The sequence below is a fragment of the Trichosurus vulpecula genome, chromosome 2, assembly GCF_011100635.1.
Source record: "Trichosurus vulpecula isolate mTriVul1 chromosome 2, mTriVul1.pri, whole genome shotgun sequence".
Classification (NCBI taxonomy): domain Eukaryota; kingdom Metazoa; phylum Chordata; class Mammalia; order Diprotodontia; family Phalangeridae; genus Trichosurus; species Trichosurus vulpecula.
In genome coordinates this window covers 162,889,004-162,914,741 of record NC_050574.1, presented here as the reverse complement: position 1 = coordinate 162,914,741, position 25,738 = coordinate 162,889,004, and the positions used below count along the sequence as shown (strand labels likewise).

Genomic DNA, 25,738 nt, shown 5'->3' with positions numbered 1-25,738 from the left:
ATACCTAGAGCACTCAGGTAAGGTATTTACCAAGGGACTGCCTTTGTGAAGAATCACCTGTTTTAGATCTCCACATCATTCTGAACTTCATCTGGACTGAGACCTCAGAGGAGACAGAAGGGACTTGAAAGTGGTCTTCTATATGGGACCTTTTATTGATCTTCCTAGTTTTCTCCCAAATTACTTTCATATATATTTATCTGTGGACCTGTTGTTTTCTATGTAAGCTCCTCAAAGGTAGGGACTATTTCATTTTCGTTTTATAATCCTCAGCATCTAGCACACTGTGTGATGCATAGTAGGGGATTATTAAATGTTTGTCGAATTGAGTCAATAGAATAAAGATAGCTGAGAAGATAATTGGGAGATGGACTTGAAAGCTACACCCTAGGACCCTGGCAGAAATTTAGAAGTCAGAATCAGTGAGCTAAAAAACCATGGTCTATTCATGGTGGCAGTGGGCAATGTGAATCAGTGTGAGCAGACACAAAAGAGAACATCTTCACGTGTGATCCAGGAATTTCAGAAAACAAGGGCATCCTTCTGGTGACGTGAATTTTTTTTGCAATGTTTGTTTTGTTGGTGAAGTCACTTAGCAGCTAGGCATGATCCAAATGAACTTTTTGAGAAAAAGAAGGAAGTATCATGGGATTAGAGGACCATAGAATAATTTTATGTTGCATTCATTTAACTGATGAAAGACTTCAAATAAGCTTTTTTATGTTCAGGAGAGGTTCTTGGACTAGAGAAAAGAAAGAAACTGAAAAGTAACTTTAGATGAAAATCATTTCTGAGGAAATGTTGGAGAATCTAAAGTGGTCTCAAGAAGTTGTTAAGTGAAAGGCTATGAGAAAGGGAAGGAGTGTAATAGAATGTTAGGCTTAGAAGTGGCTTTGGAGAACATATAGATCAATTACTTTATTTAATAGTTGAGGAAATTGAGGAAGATGGGGTTGTGACTTACACAAAGTCAGATAATTACTAGTGGCAGCCATTATTCTTGTGTTATTTTTCCATGTTTGCATTTCAGGGAATAATAATTCTTCCAAATCAAGGATAGATCAAGGACTTCCCACTCCATTCACACAGTCTCTACTGCATTGTAAACAAAGTATATGAACATTTGAGGAGCCTCTGTAGCAATCTGCTAATGCAGATTCCCAAGTGATTTTTTTGAAAATAGATTTTTCTTGATATCTTTTGTTTTTGTGTCATCTGTTTTCCACTCTATGCTTTCTAGTCTCTCCAACTGCATTCAAACAGCCATTCCTTACAAGAAAAAATACCAAATGGCTTTTATTTTTATCAGTAGGGTATGGCTTTAATTTTAAAATTAATTTTTAAATGAATAAGCATTATTTTTTCCCCTCTTACATTGCTCCATCTCCAATTCAGAAAGAAAAAGGAAAAAGAAAACCTTGGTAACAAATGTTCAGTCAAGCAAAACAAATTTCACATTGGCCATATTCAAAAATGAATGTCTAATCATTCATCATGAGTCAGTCACCTCTCTGTCAGACAGTGGGTAGCATTTTTTTAATTAACAGTCCCCTGAAATTATGGTTAATCATTGCAAAGATCAGGTTTAAGTTTTTGAAAGTTGTTTATTTTTACAGCATTGTTATTATTGTACAAATTGCTCTCCCGGTTCTGCTCATTCCAGTCTCTTTATCAGTTGATACAAACCACTTTCTTTGACACTGTCCCTTTTACAACTTCTTATAGCACTGTATTGTTCCATTACATTTGAATACTATATTATGTTCAGCCATTAGCCAACTGATGCCCCCCCCCCTCAGTTTTTGTTACTTGCTATCACAAAAGGGCTATTCTAAATACTTTTATACTTATGGATCATCTTCTTTCTTTGATCTCTTTTTAGGGAATGCCTCATATAGGTATTGCTGGGTCAAAAAGTACGTGCATTTAGTAATATTTGGAAATTATTTCACATTGTTATCCAGAATGGTTAGTCCAATTCACAACTCTACCATTAGTGCTTAAGTGTGCCTGTTCTTTCCCAGTCCCTACAACATTTGTCATTTTCCCTTTTTGTCAATTTATCCAATCTGATAATCTGATTAAGTGTTGCTTTAATTTGCACTTCCCTAATTCATGGTGATTTTAAGCATTTTTTCACATGGCTATGGTACTATGAATTTTGAAAATGTCATATTCCTATCCTTTTCCTTTTATCAAAAGGGGACTTCTCTCATTCTTATAAATAGGAACCAGCTCTTTACATATCTTGGAATTTTGGATCTTTATCAGAGCCTGTTACTGCAAAGATTTTTTTCTAGTTAACTATTTCCATTCTAATCTTAGCTGCATTGCTTTTATTTGTGCAAAATCTTTTCAATTTTGTGTAATCGAGTTACCCATTTTATCTTCTTTGATCCTCTCTATTCTTTATTTGGTCACAAACTCTTCCTCTATCCATAGATCCAAAATATTAATATTTCTTTTTTGTTCTTGTAATTTGCTGATAGTGTTACCTTTTCTGTCTAAGTCATATCCCTCTGGAGCTTATCTAATGTGGAATGTGAAGTATTGGTTTTAAGCTCATTTCTGTTAAACTACTTTCCAGTTTTCTTAGAAGTTTGTTGTAAATCCTTACCCCTTTATTTGGGATCTTTGAAATGATCAAATACTATGCTGCTCTTTATTATAGTGTTTGTTTACTTCTATATGCTGAATGACTAATCTGTTCCACTGATCAACCAGTCCAAAATCATATTGATAATTACTGCTTTGTAGTATAGATTGAGATCTGGTTTAGCCACATCTTTTTCTATATCCCCTTTTCATGATTTCTTTTGAAATTACTTACCTTTTACCCTCCAGATTAATTTTATTATTGAAATAATCCTTTGGTAGTTTCATTGATATGACACTGAATAAAAGAGAGGTAGAACAATTTTCTCTAACTGTCCTGATTCCATGTTGACAGAAGCATATAAAGCATATAGACTGCTCTTGACAGTGAAGTTAGGGTCCCTTATATTATAATCCCATATTTTCCCTCTATTCTGTGAATCATGTAGGAAGGTCCTAGAGATGGTGGCTGTGTAAGACATTATTCAAGAAAGAAATTCTCAGTTAGAACCAAAGTTAGAAAAAAATTGGGGAAGGAAGTGAAAGAGTCTGGGAATCAACAATCCCTTGTGTGAAGTAAAGGGTTGAGTAGAGGACTGAATCCCTTAAGAGAAAAAAATTAATCTCTGTGGATTTCTGTATGTAAACAAGGACTTTGTTAATTTTTTTCTCCCTGAAGAGTCTGTTCCCAGGGATAGAACTTGCTGGATTCTCTTCGTTTCTAACTGGGTCTATGAGATTTTCATACCCAAAATAAAACCTTCAGTTTCCTATACCCTGTTGAGTCTGGTGACATTTGTAGTAGGTGAAACAGATTCTCCAGGTGAAGTCACAGTAAGAACCTGTGACCTTTATAGCTCAAAACATCTCCCAGGTCATTTTAGAGCCTGAGGCATATATTCTGATTGCTTCAGTAGAAAAGGAAGCATTGGTGTCTCAGCTGGTGAATTTCTGATCACCCTTATAAGAAAAATTTCTCCTTCAGGATGCAGGGGCTCAAAACCTGTAAGGACCAACAGTGAAGTGTCTAGGCAGAAGAAGGGTGAGTATATAACACATTTAGATTTTACTGCTGTTTTCTTCTCTTTTCCATGCCAACCAGGAGATATGGGAATTCCATAAAATCAAATCCCTGGCCTCTGTCACTGACTCATATATTGGTCTTTTGGTATAGTCTAGGTGAGAGTATATAAGAGAATGTTCAAAGAAAATGGGGTCCTTCAACCCTTAAGCCCCTACCTTCTTAGAAGTCTATACTCAGAAAAAGGGACTCTGGACCCAGTCTGCAGCAAGCTAGGTGGTGCAATGGACAGAACACTGGGCTTTGAGTCAGAAAGACCTGAGTTCAAATCTAGTTCAGGCACTTACTGCTTGTGTGACCTTGGGCAATGTCACTTAATCTCTATATCAGTTTCCTCAACCATAATAATAATTCTTCCCCTGTTGTTGTGAGATTCAAATGTTGTACTTGTAAAGGATTTAGGGCAGTGTCTGGCACATGATAGCTACTATGGAAATGTTTGTCAATTACTATATTTTTAGAAATAACAATATTGGTAATATTGTTAAAATAAGTATAATTAATGTTAATACTGGTATTTTGACCATAGGCTTTTGCAGAAACTCTTTGAGGTACTACCTCATCACTTCTGAAATGGGGACAATAGTTAAAATATTTACCTGTGGTGGCCAGCATATGGTTGTTTTGGAGGATGGAGAAAAGTACTGTCATTTTCCTGATTTGTTTTTGCTTTGGAGGAACATCAACTCTTACTCTGCATGGGAACTCAGGAACAATTTTCTGCATTCATTAAGATCATGGAGACTGTTACTCAGCCCAATCAAAATCCCTAGATATCTTGGGGATGATAAGAATAGTATCTGCATGGCATGGTGATGATGGTTTTGACACTTCTAGAATTGTTTCTTTTTCATAACTGGGGAAGAGGGTTCATTGAGCTTATTTTGCTTGTAGTATGACTTTTATCTTCTCCTCTTAGATTCCACAAGAGGAGAATGTCTTTGGAAAATGCCTCTTCAGTGACTGAGTTCATCCTTGCAGGCTTAACAGATCAACCAGCACTTCAGCTACCCCTATTCCTCCTGTTCATGGGGACCTATGTGATCACTATAGTGGGAAACCTGGGATTGATCATTTTAATCAGGATGAATTCTCAGCTTCACACTCCTATGTACTATTTCCTCTTCAATTTATCTTTAATAGATCTCTGCTACTCTTCTGTCTTTACTCCCAAAATGTTGATGAATTTTGTCCTAACAAAAAACATCATCTCTTATTCAGGATGTATGACACAGCTGTATTTCTTCTGTTTTTTTGTTATTTCTGAATGCTATGTGCTGACAATAATGGCTTATGATTGTTATGTTGCCATCTGTAATCCACTGCTGTATAATGTTACTATGTCCAATCAGGTATGTTCATGGCTGTTGGGTGGGGCATATGTAATGGGGTTTGCTTGTGCCATGGCCCACACCAGATGCATTCTCAGACTGTCTTTCTGCGATGCCAACATCATAAACCACTACATGTGTGATATACATCCCCTCTTCCAGCTCTCCTGCACAAGCACCTATGTCAATGAGCTTGTGGTTTTCATTGTTGGGAGCATTAGTATCATAGTGCCTAGTGTCACCATCTTCATCTCTTATGCTCTCATCCTGTCCAGTATCCTGAACATCAGCTCCACTGAAGGCAGGTCCAAAGCCATCAGCACCTGCAGCTCCCATGTAATTGCTGTTTCTCTTTTCTTTGGGTCAGCTTCATTCATGTATCTCAAGCCATCTTCGTCAGGGTCTGTGGACCAGGGTAAAGTAGCTTCAATCTTTTACACAAATGTGGGGCCCATGCTAAACCCCATCATTTATAGTCTGCGGAATAAAGATGTTCAGGCTGCCTTGGGGAAAACCTTGAGGAGTAGAATGTTTTCCAGAACCTGAGCAGGATTTTCATAATCTGATTTGAATTTAAGGACCAAAAGTCCCTTTATCCTTTGATTAATTAAAATTGTCACAGTAAGGAATCTTTACCCAAATTCTTTTCTCCCTGTTCTCTATTGCCTATTCTACCAGTAGGACTTACTTCCATTGGTTTAAAGACGCAGTGGAAAGTGTGCTCGCTTTAGGGTAAGAGGATCAGGGTTTTAATCCTGGATGTTCTTTCTCTGTGACCTTGGGCAAGTCCCTTAACTTTTATGGGCCTCATTTTTGTATTTGTAAATATGGTGGTGTTTAGACTATGTGGCTTCTAAGATCCTTTCCAGCTACAAATCTTTGTTCTATGACTCTCTGTGAAAATGAAATGTCCCATGGAATCATTCAGTGAGTTATATCTTAATTGTGGTAGATCTTTCATTCTCTGCCCATTGTTACTGATCAATAACTCAGGAAGGCAATACATGAAGATAGGTTGCTGGGAAACTGTTAATCATATATCCAGATTATGTAGACATAAACCAACCCACTCAAACTCCATGCAAGTCAAGGATAATTGACTTTACAACTCCTTTTTGTATTGCACTTTTGTTATTTTTTTCCTCTCAGAATTGTTTTAAAAATTGGATAGGGGTGCAAAGTATAATTCATCCCTAACTTCTAAACCCAAAGTAATTTCCACTCACCTCTTCTCAGACCCAACCACTTAGGCTTCTAGGCATAGGCTCCTCTATTGTAAGTGATACAGATGTTTTCTGACTCCCACAATAGACATACAATATGGCTGGTTTAGCCCAGAACAATATTTAAACATTCCTAGTGTAGTGTAAATGGAAGTCTATTTATAGCTACAAAATGATGAGAAATGGACCACTACTGGATACCAGTTTTGAGGGAAACGTTTTTAGTTTCTGAAAAAAAAATTGTTAGTAGGAAACATTCTTATGATAGTTACAGTATTGTGAGATTGGAGCAAATTCTTTTCACTTATATATCTTTCCTGAGGGAATTTTCCTTTCCCTTGTCAAATTGACTGAAAACCAAGGATGGAAAAGGCATTTTTATTTTTCTGTCTTATAACATTTATTATCAGAAGCTAATTGTCAGGATGGGAAGAGACCAGTTTTGAAAATATGTTTGTCACCTAGTCAAACGTTCTTATTTTACAGAATGGTAAATACTTGCCCAGGGTGACAAAGGTAGTAAGAAGAAGGGTCTATATATGAAGAGTTAAACATTATTTGAGGAACAGTTTAGAGTTCCAGGTTCTTGCAGTTGAAAAGGAGCATGGTATGGTAGGAAGAGTGCTGAGATCTTATTTCAAATTGTATCTTTGATATCTAGTCACTAATTGGCATTGGCCAACTTAATTTCTCACAACTTAAGTTTCCATATCAACAAAACAGGAATAACGAGACTATTTTCCATGAAGTTGTCCCTCAAATTATCTGATAAAACAGAGAAAAATGTTTGGCAAATCTTCAAATTATCTCTAAATGCCAGTTATTATTTGTCTATTTGTATGCATTAATTTTATTCCCATCTTTCCCAATGGGGATCCAATAAAAACGGTATTGAGAGAAGTCATCATCAAACTATATTTTTATATTTAATGTCCTACATACCTAGGTTCAGGAAGCTAAAATTATTGCTTTTTGTGGTTATGTCAAAGGATGTAATCTCTGCTGAATGCATCCTCAGTACAACTGCAGCAGAAGACAGAATAACTGGGACATTATGTACCTCTTTCTGTTCTCATATGTTTTTAATTTCCTATATTAGGCACCTCTGTTTTTAAGATTTCATTGGAAGTAGTTTGGAGATTATGTGGATTTGATAGAAAAACATCTATTGAAATATTTTTCTTAATTTTTTATGGCTTAAAGCAATGTCTGGGCAGTTGTAACAGTTCAGTCTGTGATAATCATCCTGATCTGCTGCAATTTATTGGTTACATTCTCCTTGATATTTTGAGGTATTTACTTGTAGTATGGGCATTTGTCAGTTTTCAATTCATAAAATGTAAAGGATCTCTGATGCTTAATTATAGCCACCAGGTCATGCCTTGGTAGCCTTGCTATTCTATGAGTACAAACTTTTAAATCTTTCAATAATGCATTTCACAGATTTCACAATTCCTTCTTTTTTTAAGAGTTATTTTTTTCTGATTCCCTGCAAAGGCTTTTTTTTGCATTCATTTAAAATAATTTAATTCCAAATTCTCTTTCTTTCTCTGTTGTCTCCTTCTTCCTTGAAAAGGCAAACAGTTTGATAGACATTATATATGTGAAGTCATTCAAAATGTATTTTCATATTGGCCATATTGTGAAAAGAAAACACAGACAAAAACTTCCAAGAAAAGGATGGTTCAATCTTCATTCAGATTGCATCAGTTCTTTCACTACAGCAGACAGCATTTTTCATTATAAGTATTTTGGAATTGTTTTGGATCATTGTAATGAAAATAGCCAAGTCATTCATAGTTGATCATCATATAATATTGTTGCTTTGTACAATGTTCACCTGGTTCATCTCACTTCACTTTGCATCAGTTCATATAAGTCTTCCAGGTTTTTATGGAACCATCCTGCTTGTCATTTCTTATAGCATTATAGTATTCTATCACAATCATATTACACAACTTATTCAGCAGTTCCCCAATTGATGGGCAGCACCTGCATTTCTAATTCTTTGCCACCATAAAAAGGGCTACTGAGGACATATTTGACCTTTCTATTTTTTTTGGATCTCTTTAGGATACAGGACTACTAGTAGTTATGTTTTGTTAAAGTGTACGCAGAATTTTGTAGTCCTTTGGGCATAGGTTGGTTCAATTCATAACTTCACAAACAGTACATTAAGTGTCCCAATTTATCCACATCCCCAACATGTGTCATTTTCTTTTTCTTCCATATAAGTCAATTTTACAGGTATGAGGTTGATCTCAGAGTAGTTTTAATTTGCATTTCACTAATCCATAATGATTTAGAGTATTTTTTTTCACATTACTATAGCTTTAATTTTTTCATCTGAAAACTTCCTATTCATATCCTTTGACCATTTTTCAATTGGGGAAGGATGTATTTATTGTAAATTTGATTCAGTCCTCTAAAATTTGAGAAATGAAGCCTTTATCAGATAAATTTGCTATAAATATTTTCCCCAGTTTTCTACTTTGCTTCTAATCTTGGCTGCATTGGGTTATTTTTTTGTGAAAGATCTTTTTAGTTTATCTATTTTACATTTCATAATGCTCTCTATGTCTTTTTTGGCCATAAATTCTTTCCATATTTGTAAATTTGACAGGTAAGCGATTCCATGCCCCTCTAAAGTAGTTATGGTATCACTAGTTATGTTTAGATCATGTAATCCTCTCTGCTATTCACTCCTACCTTAAAGGTGAGTTCATCCCATTCACATTCACAGTTATGCTAACTGTGTATTTCCCTCAATCTCCCCCTCCTATACTGTTTATCCTTCTTTCGGTCTCTGCTTTCACCCTGTCCCTACTTCAAAGTCTCATTTGTTTCTCACCACTGCCTTTATATATCTACTGTCTCTTCCATCATGCCAATTGCAACTTTTAGTACAAATAATAAACACAAGACAAAAACATGCAAAATTATTCCCAAATTGAACACAAATAACACTCCAAACATATAAACAAAAAGCTGTAACTTTTCCAAAGAAAGAGTGCTTGCCTTAAGCTCAGAGTTAGAACTATGGGATTTGAGATCTAGGGGAGAGTCAGATCTCTGTTTGCAGTCCTCCAGGAGAAGCTACCCTTCTAAGTGAAAAATCCCACCAGAAAGCACTGAGGAAGAAGTAGGGGTTCCCTAGGAATTTGAGAGGGCTCAGCCTATCTCTCTTGACACTAGTGCTGCAACAAAACTGTTGAGATCAAAATTCAACAAAGGTAGAATGAGGCATATCTTTAGCAAGATAATAGTTTATTAACTGGGCACAAACCTATTAAAAAGGAATCAGTGGTTTGTCTCAATTTATGCCAAAGCCTCCAAGATGAAGACTTAACTCATTTTTAAAGTTTAGAATAAAGAAGAGAGCAGGGCAGGAGCTATGATGAGGTTAAGGACAATATGATTGGCTACCTAGATGAGAAATGGTAAACAATGTGATTGGAAGTTGGAAATGAGGGGCTAGCAAATAGCAATTGCTTCTTCCATTTTGTGACCAAGAAAAGTTTATTTTTTGAGTGTACCTGCAAGGTTAAATGATAGTGGGCCAGACTACTTTGGATTGCAAACCAGACATCCTTGAAAAATAGCTTAATGGTGTAAAGATAGCAGACCAGACTCTTTGGTCTTCCCCCCACAACCCCCTAAAGATCGTAGAATTCCTTGAGGCAAGAAGAGAACAGTGATAAGAAAGAGAACTGGATTCCTAAACTAAACTCATTATAGGTTAGCTGAAATTCGGCACTAAATTCAGAGACAAAAAAGCTATGACCTAGGCAGTTACAGGACAAAATCAATTAATTAAAAATAGGATTAATAAAAAGATGCAGAATCAATGTAATCTTCTCACCATTCATTGAATGTAATGTTTTATTGCTTTGTGATTGGAACAGGATGCATTTAATATATCTGCTTTTTTGGTTGTGAGGATTTTATGCCTAATAATCAATTTTTGTGTTGGTACCATGTACGACTGAAAAATTGTATATTCTTTTCTATTCCCTTTATGTTTTGGTCCAACAATTACTTTTAACCTGCCTGCCAAGATGGTTTACTGGGTTGAGGCTGGCATACCTGGTACAGCTTTTGGAGCCTGGTGATTGTTGAGTGCCAGGTGGACAGTGAAGGTGGATGAGGAGCCCAGAGGGACTAGTCCTCCTTGAACAACCTTATTCCCTTTATCATGGAAGGAAAATGAGAGACAAGAGGGAATTTCCTCAGAAAAGGCTATGAAAGATGCCACACTAATGAACAAGCAACTCTAACACAATCCAAAACTTAACCTTAAATTCTCAAAGGTATAGTTCCCATATGTGAGGCTTTCAGATGTCTTTTGCAAAGCATGAGGTGCTATTTAAATATGAGCCGTTATTAATAGTAACATTTAAAGCTCTTTAAGGTTTTCAAAGCACTGTATATATTTAATCTTACATGATCCTCACAACAATAATGCATGGCAAATACTTCAGATATTAATTCCTACTTTACAGAGAGGAAACTGAGATTCAGTACCCATGATCATATATAGCTACTAAACACCAAAAGTGAGACTTGAACTTATATGTCTCCTTATCCCAAATCCTGCCTCTTGGGTCAAATAGACCTGATCTTTAGCAACTTCTGAGATGATGAGGTTAACAAATTACAGGCCAAGGTTAAGATAGTCTCCCTCTGTTATAGTAATTAAGGGGGGACTTTTTTTGTTTTCTCTTGTAGAATGCTAAGGTAATCAAGTACCTTTGATTAGTCTTGCCTTTCAAGCAAAGTGGACTTTTTATTGTGTTTTGTTTCTTTGATCGAATCAAGTGTCTCTGACCTGCTTAAGACACAAAAAAGCCAAGTTCTCATTGGTTTGAGTCCTATGGCTGTGATGCCTGAAGAAGCCTCACATGGTTTTGAGTCACATGGTTGTGATGCCCTCTGACCCTGAGAAGTGCATATAAGATTGGAGATTGGAGTTTTGTTTTGGGGCTCTCATCCACTGGAAGAGTGTCATGTGATTTGATGAGATGAGACTCTGGGTAGCCGCTGGAGCCCCCTGGGTTTTGAAAACCCGGATGTTGGTGCCTCTCTCTCTCTGGTAATTATGTAAATTCTTTGGTCAGTCAGTAGAGGTCTGTGTGTTGACCTCTGTATGTTATTTGCTCTGTTTTTATAATGTATGTTTGTAACTTTTGTATGTATTTGCTCTGAAGTTCAGGGTGCTGACTTTTCCCCTGAACTAAGTGAATGGTATATGTAGGTTTAGGTAAAGTAAGACTGTTAACCCCTTTAAGTTGCTTTCCTTAGAAAAGCAGATCAAAGGTCCTGTGCTAGCAGCCCTCCTTTGTGCTTGTTTTATTGGCCTTACATCTCCACAGCAGCTGCAAGCAACATTGTGGTTACACCCTCCACCCAATTACCTAATGTCTTGTGTTTATGACTCTACTTCCAAAATAAGTAAAGTGGCTGAACAGTCTCAACAGATAGGCTCAAGCCAAAAATGTTGCCTAAAACTCAATACATGTGTATCTTCTTTTGTTCTGCAAAGTTGCTACCCACATAGGAAATGTTCATCACCTATTGCTAATTAAACTTTTTCTTCTCTAGCTCTGCCTCTTGATTTATTTATTGACCCTCCCCACCCCAACTCAGACGAAAATGGGAGGAATTACTTTTCAGGAGGATCCTAGGACCTTTGTACTAACAAATTTGCAATGCCTGTTAATTTCCTTTTTCTCTGAAAGGAGTCTCCAGAGTAACATTATATTTCTCTGTTTCCCTAAATAATGTTACTCTAGGGAAAAAAAAATTTAAGCTCATGCTATACTTCTGAATGAGTAGATAGTGGCATGGTGAATAGAGTGTCAAGTGTAGAGTCAGGAAGACCTGAGTTTATATCAGACCTCAGAGACTTACTGGCTGTGTGACCCAGGACATATCATTTCACTTTGTTTGCCTTGGTGTCTCATCTGTAAAACAAACAAGAGAAAGAAATGGCAAACCACTTCTGTATCTGTAAAATGGACTAGAGAAAGAAATGGCAAACCACTCCTGTATCTTTGCTATGAAAACTCCCAAAAGTGATTACTGAAAAGAAAGTAAAAATAACAATATACTTTACCTTCCAATGGGAGCAAGCAGAGGGCAATAATTCTCTGACATCTCTAATGGGGTAATCTGGGGATGGGAACAGAATTGGGGTGCCAGTTCTTTTCCACATCAGTTTCTTTCCAGGGTTTATGTCTAACTCAAGGGACTCATCACTGAAAAGAATCAAGAACCATGTATTGTTTCTCCAAGCTCTTGTTAACTTTTCCATGCCAACCCATCTCAGCAACCTTGTCCCTCCCTGACACTCAGAGATGAAGCCTTGAATAGTCAGTTCCTTAGATTAAAGGCCCTTGAGCCCTGATGATTAAATCCCACCATTACATTCTCAGAAACTCATACTTCAACTTATTTTTTTCACAATCTTTAAGTACCTATTCAAGTTTGAGGAAAAAACGCGTGGCTGAATGAGTGAAAAAGCACTTGTAAAGTGCACAATATGTGTGAGCACAGTGCTATGTGCTGGGGCCATAAACACAGAAAGCTGATTGCTGTCTTTGTTCTGGAAGTGGACCAAAATGACATCACTATGCTTGGGTCAAGGTACAGTGTGTTTGACTGTGGCTGATCAGACCAATATGAGCTTGGAAGGCTCTACCACAGGTCAGGCACAAATAGTTCATATCAACATTTGAAGTTGAGATGGCTCTAAATTTGCACATCTCACCTTTTCTTTTGAGCTACTGCAACTCTGCTTTGCTCATAGGGTACAGCCTCTTTTTTGATGCAGGCATGCCATGCTGGGTGGTCCTGTGCCAGTGTCTCCCATGTCTCAAATCAATTCTAGAGTTCTTCAGAGAGACTTTGAGAATGTTCTTCTATTGTTTCTTCTGACCTCCATGTGAGTGTTTGCCTTGTGTGAGTTCCCCAAAAGATGATCTTTCAGGCAAATGTGTGTTTGGGATTTGAAGAATGTGTCCAGCCCATCAGAGTTACACTCCCTGCAATAGAGTTTGAATTTTTGGCATTTCAGTTCAAGAAATGACCTTGGTGCCCTTATCTTTCTAGGTAATTTTCAGAATCTTTCTAAGACAATTCAAATAATTCAAATGAATGGATACTGTTTCCTGGCATGGTGCTGGAGTACTGTTCAGTTTTTATAGGCATACAACAGTGAGATAAACACAATGGCTTTGTATACCTTCAGTATGTTAGGCAGTATAATACTTCTCTCCCACATTTTTGGAGCCTCCCCAAAACTGAGTTACCTCTGGCAATGTGTGTATCAACCTCATCATCTTTGTGTATATCCCTGGAAAGTATGCTGCCCAGGTAAGTGAACTTATCCACAGCGTTCAAAATTTCTCCATCCACTGTAATCTATGGTTCCATGTATAGATGGTGTGGTATTGGCTGGTGGGGAACCTCTGTTTTCTTGTTGTTAAATGTTAAGCCACAATTAGCACAAGCAACAGAGAACTGATCCATACCTTGTTGTATCAGAGGCTGTGTTTTGTGCACAGTCATCTGTGAACAAAAAGTCACATACCAGCTCTCCCTCTACTTTAGTCTTAGCTTGTAGCCTTTTAAGGTTAAATAATTTACCATGAGTGCAGTAGCTGACCTTGATGCTGTGTTCATCCTTGTTGAAAGATTCTGACAAAATTGCTGAAAACATAATGTTCAAAAGAATGGGAGCCAGGACATTGTCCTGCTTCACTCCATTGGTGACTGGGATGATGGAGACCATCGTCCATTAAACAGTACCCATGCAAGCTTGCCATAATGAAGCTGACATACATTGTCTTGAAAGGTTAGAACAAGAGGGAAAAGTAGAAATAGAAAAAAAATCCACTGATCACCACCTGAAAGAGATCCAATGAGGAAAACCTACAGGAATATCATAGGATGACAGCAAGATTCACTCATTCCCCGTCACCTGCCCCCTCTTCCCTTCCTATAGAACTACTTTTTCTTGCCACTTTTATGCAAGATAATTTACCCTATTCTATCTCTCCCTTTCTCCCTCTCTCAATATATTCCCCTCTCATCCCTTAATTTGATTTTATTTTTTTAGATATCATCCCTTCATATTCAACTCACCTTGTGCCCTTTGTCTCTCTATATATGTATATTCCCTTCAGCTACCCTAATACTGAGGTCTCATGAATTATACACATCACCTTTCCGTGTAGGAATGTAAACAAAACAGTACAACTTTAGTAAGTCCCTTATGATTTCTCTTTCTTGTTTACCTTTTCATGCTTCTCTTGATTCTTGTGTTTGAAAGTCAAATTTTCTTTTCAGTTGGTCTTTTCACTGAGAAAGCTTGAAAGTGCTCTATTTTATTGAAAATCCATATTTTGCCTTGGAGCATGATACTCAGTTTTGCTCGGTAGGTGATTCTTGGTTTTAATCCTAGCTCTATTGACCTCTGGAATATCATATTCCAAGCCTTTCAATCCCTGAATGTAGAAGCTGCTAGATCCTGTGTTATCCTGATTATGTTTCCACAATACTCAAATTGTTTCTTTCTGGCTGCTTGCAGTGTTTTCTCCTTGATCTGGGAGCTCTGGAATTTTGCGGAGTTTTCTTTTTGGGATCTTTTTGAGGAGGCGATCGGTTGATTCTTTCAATTTCTATTTTACCCTGTGGCTCTAGAATATCAGGGCAGTTCTCCTCGATAATTTCTTGAAAGATGATATCTAGGCTCTTTTTTTGATCATGGCTTTCAGGTAGTCCAATAATTTTTAAATTATCTCTCCTGGATCTATTTTCCAGGTCAGTGGTTTTTCCAATGAGGTATTTCACATTGTTTTCCATTTTTCATTCCTTTGGTTCTGTTTTATAATATCTTGATTTCTCGTAAAGTCACTAGCTTCTACTTGCTCCATTCTAATTTTTAAGGTAGTATTTTCTTTAGTGGTCTTTTGGACCTCCTTTTCCATTTGGGTAATTCTTCCTTTCAAGGCATTTTTCTCTTCATTGGCTTTTTGGAGATCTTTTGTTATTTGAGTTAGTCTATTTTTTAAGGTGTTATTTTCTTCAGTATTTTTTTTGGGTCTCCTTTAGCAAGTCATTGACTTGTTTTTCGTGGTTTTCTCACATCGCTCTCATTTCTCTTCCCAGTTTTTCCTCTACTTCTCTAACTTGCTTTTCCAAATCCTTTTTGAGCTCTTCCATGGCCTGAGACCAGTTCACATTTTTCTTGGAGGCTTTTGATGTAGGCTCTTTGACTTTGTTGACTTCTTCTGTCTGTATGTTTTGGTCTTCTTTGTCACCAAAGAAAGATTCCAAAGTCTGAGTCTGAATCTGAGTGCGTTTTCGCTGCCTGGCCATCTTCCCAGCCAACACACTTGACCCTTGAGTTTTTCATCGGAGTATGACTGGTTCTAGAGTAGAGAGTACTTTTTTCCAAGCTTGAGGGGATGTGCTTTTGTTTTCAGAGCTGTACAGCAAGCTCCGCCACAGCAAAGCTACTCCTCCCCCAAGAACCACCAACCCAGACTGGACTCAGATCTAAGCTGGCTCTGTACTCCTGCTCAGATCTGCCACTTAATTTCTCCCACCAGGTGGGCCGGAAGCAACTGTAGCTATAGTTCTGGAGCTGCACCACCTCCACTGCCCTGGGCAGGAGGCCAAAATGGCAAATGACTGTAGCATCATTGCCAAGAAAACCTTAAAAGGGATCACGAAGAGTCAGACATAACTGAAAGAACTGAACACAATTACAAATGGTTTACTTGGGGTCTTTGGATTGATAAAAACAAACAAACAAAAATAAACTATGCTATATAGTTTTTTAGTTCTGTGTGTTGTATAACTAATGTGTTCCATTGGTCAACCACTGTGTTCCTTAAGCAGTCCCAAATCTTAGTGATAATTAAGTTCATAATGTTGTGCTGAAAAAAGCGAGCTAGACCCAGATGTAAATTTGAATGTGGATTTTTTTCAAGTGCGCCACTGTTTGCAGTAAAGACTCAAATCGAACAGTCCCGAGCAGGGGTAGGGTCAGGTTATTTAAAGGGAAAAAACACAAACCGATTTCCATGGAAATGGGAACACAAACAGTGGGCAAGCTGGGGCAATACGGAAGGTAAACGGGGGGGGGGGGGGGGGGTAGGGGTCGGGGTGGGGGTGGGGGAGGTGGGGTGGGGGAAGGGCACAACATTCCCCTGTTCTTTTTCAAAGTGTGTGAATCCCTCCACACATTCTCAGGGGATCCATCACAAGAATCAGGGGGACTGGAATTTGCAAATCGGTAATGGGGATCCCTAACCAATAGCAGCTTAACAGAGCTTATGTGGGACTTGACAAATTGCAGAAAACGATTAATGAGACAGGGGCCCACAACCAGAGCTATAATGAGGAGGAGGAGGGGGCCAGCCAGGGCTGATACCAGGGTAGTGAGCCAAGGGTATGTACGGAACAGGGACTGATACCACAGTTCTCAGAGTTTTCCAAGTTCCTCTGTCTATTGGCAATATTTTGTTGTACCAACCTCAGACTTTCCCGCACCACCCTAGAGTTGTTAGCATAGAAACAACAAGCCTTGACGAGGGCTGCGCATAGGCCACCGTGCTTGAGAAAAAGAAGGTCAAGGCCTCTGTGGTTCTGGAGGACCACCTCCACCAAAGAGTCCACTTGTTTCTCTAGGACTGAGATGGACTGCTCTATGTGGGAGAGGTCAAGGTTTACCTGTGCACTTAATGCCTTATAGCTGAGATCCCCTTTTGACTAGGGCTGCTGTTCCAGTGGTGGTGGAGCCCATAAGCCCCAGGCCCACTAAGATGGGGATGAGGAGTAGTATTGCTGGCCTTTGATGGTAACTCAGTTCCCCTTTGGGGGAAAAATAGCACCAGCCTTCCTCACCCGGGAGGAGGGTGACCTGGAGAATTATGACCACCAAGATGCACAGGGGGCCCTCCTGGTGTTGTTGTTGTCTGAGGAACACAGTAGCAGAGACACACTGTGTAAGGCCATCGTGACGTGCCCACCAGGCTTCTAGAGGGTCCAGGAAGTAGTCTGAGCTGGAGGCCTGAATCTCCTGAGTTTGTTTGCAAATGGAGCCATACTGAGAACTGGATAAAGTGGTTCTAGATGATGTGAGGCAAGGGCCTGTTCCTTGCACATCCCCAAGGGTGAGTCGTGGTTGGTTCCACTCACAGTTCTCCATGTTGGAGGTAGGGGTGATGGAGGCATTTAGTGCCACCAGTACATAGTAAGGAGGCTGGGGCATAACACAGATCAAACAATTTTTGACCAGCATGTGGTTAGAACTGTTAAGTGTCTTATGAACAGCCGACAAAAGGGGAAGCTGATAGGTGAGTCTCCAGGAATGGGCAGTGTCTTCGGGGTTTTAGAAAGTACAGGACTGTTTGTTTCCTGTAGTGATTACCCAAGTAGAACTTGGCTTGAGGGGCATGGGGATTGGAAGGGACAGCACAAGGGGGTAACAGGAGTATCAAGAAGAGGGTCAGGACAGTTTTAGCCTTTGGGGGTCCTTGAGGGGCTCTGACTTCCATTGTGTGGATGAAACTGCCTTCACATGGCTGTGATGGAGCCAGACAGGAATGGACCAGAGGTTGTATGTTTCCAGATTAGGACAGAGTCCCCAGGCTGGAAGTGGTGGAGCTGGTCAGAAGTCAGAATAGGCGGGGCTAACTGGACAGATTTATGAAGCTGAGACTGGGTATGTTGTAGACCCTGTAGGAACTTAATGAGGGAAGTGTTAATAGGAGGGGGCCACCCAAAAAGAATTTCCAAAGGGATCAAACCAAGTTTATTAGGGGTACATTGGCTGCGGAGCAAGGCCAGAGGGAGCGCGCTACTGTTTGGTGTAAAGACTCAAATTGAACAGCCCCAAGCAGGGGTAGGGTCAGGTTATTTAAAGGAAAAAAACACAAAGTGATTTCTGTGGAGATGGGAACACAAACAGTGGGCAAGCTGGGGCAATATGGAGGGTAAACTGGGTGGTGCAGGGCACAACAATAGTATAGTGTGAGATCTGGTTTTCTACGTTCTTTTCTTCATACCCTTCATCCCCATTTCATCATCCCTTGAGATTTCTTATCTTTTGCTTTTCTAGTTGAATTTTGCTATTAAAGTAACCATTTTGTAGTTTGATTGATATGACACTGAATAAATTAACAGGTATTATAACCTTTTTTGTTATATGGAATTATTTGCCATGAACAATTGATAATTTTCCAATTATTTGGATCCCTATTTATTTCTGTCAGGAGTGCTTTGGAGTTGTATTGATATGGTTCCTGTATATAAAGGAGGATTGAGGTAAACTCCCAATTATTTTATAAATTCTATAATTTTTTAAATGGAACTTTTGTTTCTATTTCTTCCTCCAAGATTTTTGAAAATGGACAGAAATGGTGATCATTTGTTTATATTTATTTTATATCCTGGTACTTTGCTGAAAATATTGTTATAATTAGTTTTAGATGACTTTAATTGATTTTCTTAATCAATCATTACATTATCTGCAAAAGTCAAAATTTTATTTCCTCTCCCTTTTGCCAATTCACTCTTTTTTTCTTTCCTTTATTGCTAAGGCTAATATTTCTAACACTGTATTAAAGAACAGTGGTGAATCACAGACATCCTTGCTTTAACCCTGGTCTTATTGTAAAAGTCTCTAGTTTATTTCCATTTTATATAAATTGTACCTCTTGGTCTTCATGATTGCTTATGATAATAAGGAAAGGTATATTAATTAATAGAGTTGTGGTTTATTGTGGTTAAAAAAAACCTGAAATATGCGTTGTATTTTGTAAAATGTGTTTTATTCCATGAGTGATATAGTCTTATAATTTTGTTGCTCTTGTTATTAATATGATCTTTTATGTTTATAGTTTTCCCAATGTTTAACCAAATTTCATTTTTGATGTAAGTTCAGTTGGTGATAACATATAATCTTTTTGCATGTTGCAATAGCCTTCCTTGTTGTTAACATTTTATTTAAATTTTTGTATTAATGTTAATTGAATATATTCATCCATTCAGTTCTTTTTTCTGTTTTGACTCTTCATGTTATAAATATCGTGACCATATTTGTATCACAGGAGCAATTTAGTAGGTTCCCTTCTTTTCTTATTTTTTTTTTAAAAAAAGTTTGTATAATATTAGAATTAATTGTGATTTTAATGTTTCATAGAATTCAATTGTAAACCCACCTAGTCCTAGAGTTTTTTCTTTGAGGTTTCATTTATTACTCATTCAATTTCATTTTCTGGTACTGGGTTAGTTAAATTTTGAATTATTTAATTGATCTGAGCATCTTACAGTTTAGAGCTTTTCATCCATTTCATTTAAGTTTTCAGTTTTAAAGGCAGATAGGACTAATAATTTCTAATAATTTCCTTTATTTCCTTTTCTTTTGTTTTGAATTCTTCTTTCTTATTTTTGATTCTGGTAAGGGAGTTTCCCTCTTTTTTTTTAAAAAAAAGAATTAAATTAGATATATTTGTTGATCTCTTTATTTCTTCCTTCTCATCCAGTGAGATTTTTTTTTCCTCTTTTTTGGCTCTCAGTTTTGGTATTCTCTTGTTTGATTTTTCAGGACTTTTATTTTGGTCTTTAATAGAGCTTAGATAAGTGGTTTTAAAAGTTTTCTTTAGGAACCATGATGGAATGGATAATAGAAAATGTTGCATCACAGTTCATGGAGTATCACTATCCCACTTTTACCAAAAAGCAAATTGACCGATACCTGATATTTTAACTTTTTGTTTTATTCATGCATTTCTTTATTCAAAAATCAAAACAAGAATCATCTAGATGAAACTTAAAATTTGTTTGGATTTGGGGAGAGATGCATCAATATGCCTATAGAAGTAAAAACAGTATGTGTGTGTGTATGTGCGTGCGTGCATGCGTGCGTGCGTGTGTGTGTGTGAGTGTCTGTGTGTGTGTGTGTGTAGCTACCATAAACACCCATATATCCAAGTGGTGAACAAGCAAAGAGTGTCTAACTTCTTTAAAACATTAATGAGCCTGGCTTTAGGATTACACATGGTGAGAGAATATTTTCCTCTGGTCACCAATAGGATAACTCAGTCAAATGATCTTGATTCCATGTTGACTGGAGAATAAAGATGTATTTTCTTGAGAGCTCAGTTTGGTCCTCTATCGCTCTGATCTAATACTTTTCCTTTATTCTTTGAATCATGTAGAAAAGTCCTAGAGATGGTGGCTGCATAAAACATTGTTCAAGACATAAATTCTCAGAACAAAGGTTAGAAGAAAATAGGGGAAGTCCCATGTGTGAATTTAAAGGATGAGTAGAAGATTGAATCCCTTAGGAGAAAGAAATAATTTCTGTAGTATAGTGTGTAAACATTGACATTGTAATTACCACTCCCTGAAGATTCTGATTCCAGAGAGAGAACCTGCTGGATCCTCTTGTGTTTTCAATATAGTCCACAGGGATAATACACCCAGAATAAAACCTTCAGTTTCCTATCACCTGTTGATTATGGTGACACCTCTAGGCACTATTTCCTCCCCTAAATCTGGAGCACTCCCCAGGTGAAGTCACAGCCACAATCTGTGATGTTTATAGCTCAAAACATCTCTCTATTCAGTCCAGAGGCTGAGGTTTATGCTCTGATTGGCTCAGTAGAAAAGGGAATAGAAGAGGAAGAATCTCTGCTCACCCTTATCAGAATTACTTCTCCTTCAGGACCCAGGGGCTCAAAACCAATAAAGACCATCACTAAAGTGTCTAGGCAGGAGAAAGGTGTGTAAGACATTCATTTTTGATTTTTCCTTCTATTTCATCCTGCCTGTTTTGCCAACCAGGAGATTTGAGGATTCTATAAAATATCGTGTCCCTATTCCCATCACTGACTCATATACAGGTCTTTTGGTATAGTTTAGGTGAAAGTGGTGAAGAGAACATGGAAAGATAATGGGGGCCTTGGTACCATTTTTCCCCTACTACTTCCTTAGGATTATATACTCAGAAAAAGGGATTCTGTACTCAGTAGGCTTTAAGTCATAAAGATGCGAGTTCACATTTACCTTCAGGCACTTACAACCTGTGTGTCCTTGGGCAATGTCACTTAATCTCTGTATGTCTCAGTTTCCCTAAGTATAAACTGGGGATAATAATAACACCAATTTCCCAGGGTTGTTGTGAGGACCAAATGATATAATATTTGCAAAGGATTAAGCGTAGTGTTTGTGACAAAATAGGTGCCATCTAAATACTCACAATTGTTATTTTTCTTGCCAATAACAACCTTATTGGTAATATTGTTAATAATTAATGTAACTATTTATTATAATAAACATATAAAAATAATACTTTTACTGTAGCCATTTGCAGAAATCTTTGAGGTACTACTTCATCTCCTCTGAAATGGGGAAAAGTAGTTACAGCTTTTACCTGAGATGGCCAGCATAGAGGATATTGTGGGGAATGGGTCTACTACTGTCATTTTCCTGGTATCTTTTTGCTTTGGAGTCTGAGGATCATCAATTGTTATTCTGCAGGGGAACCTCAAGTGTTACTCTGCAGGGGAACTCAGGAACAGTTTTCTACAGTCATCCAGCTCATAGAGTTACTCAGCCTAATCAAAATCCCTGCATATCTTGGGGATAAGAAGAAGAGAACCTTCATGGCATGGTGATGATGCTTTCCAGACACTTCTAGAATTGCTCCTTTTCCATAACTAGGGAAGAGGGTTTGTTGAACTTATTTTGCTTTTAGCATGACTTTTTTCCTCTCCTCATAGATCCCTCGAGAGGAGAATGTCTCTGGAAAATGTGTCTTCAGTGACTGAGTTCATCCTTGCAAGCTTAACAGATCAACCAGAGCTCCAGCTACCCCTATTCCTCTTGTTTATGGGGACCTATGTGATCAATGTAGTGGGAAACGTGGGACTGATCGTTTTAATCTGGGTGAGTTCTCAGCTTCACACTCCTATGTACTATTTCCTCTTCAACTTATCTTTCATAGATCTCTGCTACTCCTCTGTCTTTACTCCCAAAATGTTGATGAATTTTGTCCTAACAAAAAACATCATCTCTTATTCAGGGCGTATGGCTCAGCTCTTTTTCTACCTTTTTTTTGTTATTTCTGAATGCTATGTGTTGACAATAATGGCTTATGATCGTTATGTTGCCATCTGTAATCCATTGATGTATAATGTTACTATGTCTAATCAGGTGTGTTCACGGCTATTGGGTGGGGCATATGTAATGGGGTTTGTTGGTGCAATGGCCCACACTGGATGCATGCTGAGACTGTCCTTCTGTGATGCCAACATCATAAATCACTACATGTGTGACATACTCCCTGTCCTCCAGCTGTCCTGCACAAGCACCTATGTCAATGAGCTGGTTGTTTTCATTGTTGTGGGCATTAACATCATAGTGCCTAGTGTCACCATCTTCACCTCTTATGCTCTCATCCTGTCCAGTATCCTGAAAATCAGCTCCACCGAAGGCAGGTCCAAAGCTTTCAGTACCTGCAGCTCCCACATAATTGTGATCACTATTTTTTTTGGGTCAGCTTCATTCATGTATTTTAAGCCATCTTCATCAGGGTCTGGTGACCAGGGCAAAGTTTCTTCAGTCTTTTATACAAATATGGTTCCAATGCTAAACCCCCTCATTTATAGTCTGAGGAATAAAGACGTTAAGATTGCGTTGAGGAAAACCTTAAAAGGAAGAATATTTTCTAAAACACGAACGGGATTTTCATAATGTGAGTTGAATTCAAGGACTTGAGATTCATATCCTTTCCTTGGTTAATAAAATTATATCAGGAAAGGATCTTTATCCAAATTCTTTTATCCTTATTCTCTACTACCCATCATTATACAAGCAGGACTTAATTCTTTAGATTTAAAGGGCAGTGGAAAGTGCCGGCTTTAGAGTATGTTGATCAGGGTATAAATCCTGAATGTTCTTTCTCTGTGACCTTAAGCACGTTTCTTAATCCTTGTAAGCTTCAAATTTTTCACTTGTAGACATGGCAATGTTTGGTTTATGTGGCTTCTAAAATCCTTTCTAGCTATAAATCTTTGATCTGTTACCCTCTGTGAAAATGCCAATACCTCATGGAATTATTCAGCAAGTTTTATCTTCGTTGTGTTAAACTTTTCATTCTCTGCCCAATATTACTGATCAGGAAGGTGTGGTGTATGAAAGTAGGTTGCTGAGAAAATAGTACAATGTCTAAATGATATAGGCATAATGCAACTGTTTTACCGCTTTCCACCCTGCCTCAAGCAAGTCAAGCATAACTAACCTTATAGCCCTATTTATCATGGCACTTTTGCTCTCTCAAAATTGTTGTCAAAATTGAATAGGTGCACAAAAATATAATTTGTCTTTTATATGAAAACTCAAAGTAATTTCCTTTCACTTTTGCCCTGACCAAAACCCCTATCCCTATAGGTGCAGCTGCTTCCATTAAAAGGTGATGCATGTGTTTACTGACTTCCACAATAGACATACAGTTGGCTGGTCTGGCTCTGAACAATATTCAACATTCTCAGCATAGTGTCAATGCAAGTCTATTTACAACTAGGACATGATGAGAAATGGACCACTAAGGGATACCAATTTTGAGGAGATTGTTTTCAGTTTCTGAAAAAATTGCTACTAGGGAACAAGTTGATTAGACTTATAAACCTTTCCTGATTGAAGTTTCCTCTCTATTGTCAACGAATGAACCTTCAAAAGGCAAAAGGCATTTTTTGGGTGCTATGTCCTGTGACATTTATAGGGCAGTTAGGTGTCCCAGTGGATGGAGTGCTTGCCCTGGAGACAGAAGAACCTGAGTTCAAATCTACTTTCAGACACTTATTAGCTGTGTGACCCTGGGCAAGTCACTTAAATGTTTTATTTCATGAGTGAAATTATCTCATAATTTTGGTCTAGTTATTAATATGATCTTTTATGTTTATAGTTTTCCCAATGTTTAATTAACTTTCATTTATGGTATAAATCCTAGTTGGTGATAATATATAAATTTTTTCTTTGTCGTGATAGCCTTCCTTTATGCTAACATTTTAAAAAAATATTTATATTAATGCTGATTCAATATATTCATCTATTCAGTTCTCTTTTTTTCTGTTTTTACTCTCCCTGATATAAATATCATGACTATATTCGTATCATAGGAGCAATTTAGTAGAATCCCTTCTTTTCCTATTTGTAAAAACAGTTTGCATCATATTAGAATTAATTGCTTTTTAAAAAATATTTCATAGAATTCAATTGTAAACCCACTTAGTCCTAGACCTTTTTCTCTAAGGGTTCATTCATGACTCATTCAATTTCTTTTTCTGGTACTGGGTTACTTAAATTCTCTATTATTTCATTGATCTGAGCATCCTATGTTTTAAAAGTTTTCATCCATTTCATTTACATATTTTGTTTTAAAGGCAGATAAAAGTAATAATTTGTAATAATTTGCCTTATTTCCTTTTTCTTTTGTTTTGGGTTCTTCTTTTCCAGTTTTTGATTCTGGTAATTGAGTTTTTCCTTTTTTAAAGAAATTAAATTAAGTATTGGTTGATCTCTTTATTTCTTCCTTCAACAGCTCTTTATTCAGTGAGTTTTTTTTCTCTTTTTTTGGCTCTCATTTTTGGTCATCACTTGTTTGATGTTTCAGGATTTTTATTTTGGTCTTTAATAGAGATTAGATAAGTGATTTTAAAAGTTTTCTTTAGGAATCATGATGGAGTGCATAATAGAAAAGATTGCATTACAATACATGGAGTATCACCATCCCACTTTTAGCAAAAAGCAAATTGACTTATACCCGATATTTTAACTCCTTCTTTCATTTATGCATTCGTTTATTCATATGGATGGATCTTAAAATTTGTTGGAATTTGGAGACAGGTGGATCAGTATATACGTATAGAAGTAGATACAATGTGTGTGTGCGTGTGTGTGTGTGTGTGTATGTGTGTATGTGTTTAGTTAACATAAATATCCATGTATCCTAATGGTGAGCAAGCAAAGAGGGTCTAGCTTTTTTAAAACATTAATGAGCCTGGCTTTAGGATTACACATAGTGAGGAGAATATTTTTGTCTGAACACCAATAGGATAACTCAGTCCAACTATCTTGATTCCATGTTGATGACCATATAGGTATATCTTCTTGAGAGCTCAGTTTTGGCCTGTAACCCTCTGATCTCATACTTTTCCTTTATTGTCTGAATCATGTAGAAAAGTCCTAGAGATGGTGGCTTCATAAAATGTTGTTCAACAGAGAAATTCTCAGAAAAGGTTAGAAGAAATTGGAAGAAGTCCCTTGTGTGAATGTTGCAACAATCTGCTAGCAGCTGCTGTAGAGGTGTAAGACCCAGCAACAACCATCACACAGAAAGCTGCCAGCACAGATTCTTTTCATCTGTTTTACTAAGGAAAGCAATGTTAAGGGGTTAAAATTTTATTTCAATCCAACATAGAAATATCATTCAC

General features: G+C 37.5%; 2 protein-coding genes across 3 annotated transcripts; both read left to right on the top strand.

The window, feature by feature from the left end:
- Nucleotides 1–1,150: 1,150 nt before the first annotated feature.
- On the top strand, nucleotides 1,151–5,553 carry LOC118838062 (olfactory receptor 145-like). 2 transcript variants are annotated; one of them, XM_036745269.1, is made up of 2 exons: nucleotides 1,151–1,164; nucleotides 4,608–5,553. In XM_036745269.1, the coding sequence occupies exons 1-2, from the start codon at nucleotides 1,151–1,153 to the stop codon at nucleotides 5,551–5,553; spliced, it is 960 nt and encodes a 319-aa protein (XP_036601164.1). The 2 variants fall into 2 exon arrangements, with proteins under 2 accessions (XP_036601164.1, XP_036601165.1); XM_036745270.1 differs by lacking the exon at nucleotides 1,151–1,164 and having other exon boundaries at nucleotides 4,597–5,553.
- A 16,487-nt stretch (nucleotides 5,554–22,040) lies between these two features.
- LOC118836831 (olfactory receptor 8B3-like) lies at nucleotides 22,041–23,000 on the top strand. Its single transcript, XM_036743984.1, has one exon. It carries the CDS (start codon nucleotides 22,044–22,046, stop codon nucleotides 22,998–23,000), a length of 957 nt encoding a protein of 318 aa, XP_036599879.1. The 5' UTR covers nucleotides 22,041–22,043.
- The last annotated feature ends 2,738 nt before the right edge of the window (nucleotides 23,001–25,738 follow it).

Coding starts and splice junctions, on each gene's coding strand:
- LOC118836831 (XM_036743984.1), top strand. CDS start 22,044: ATGTCTCTGGAAAATGTGTCTTCAGTGACTGAGTTCATCCTTGCAAGC.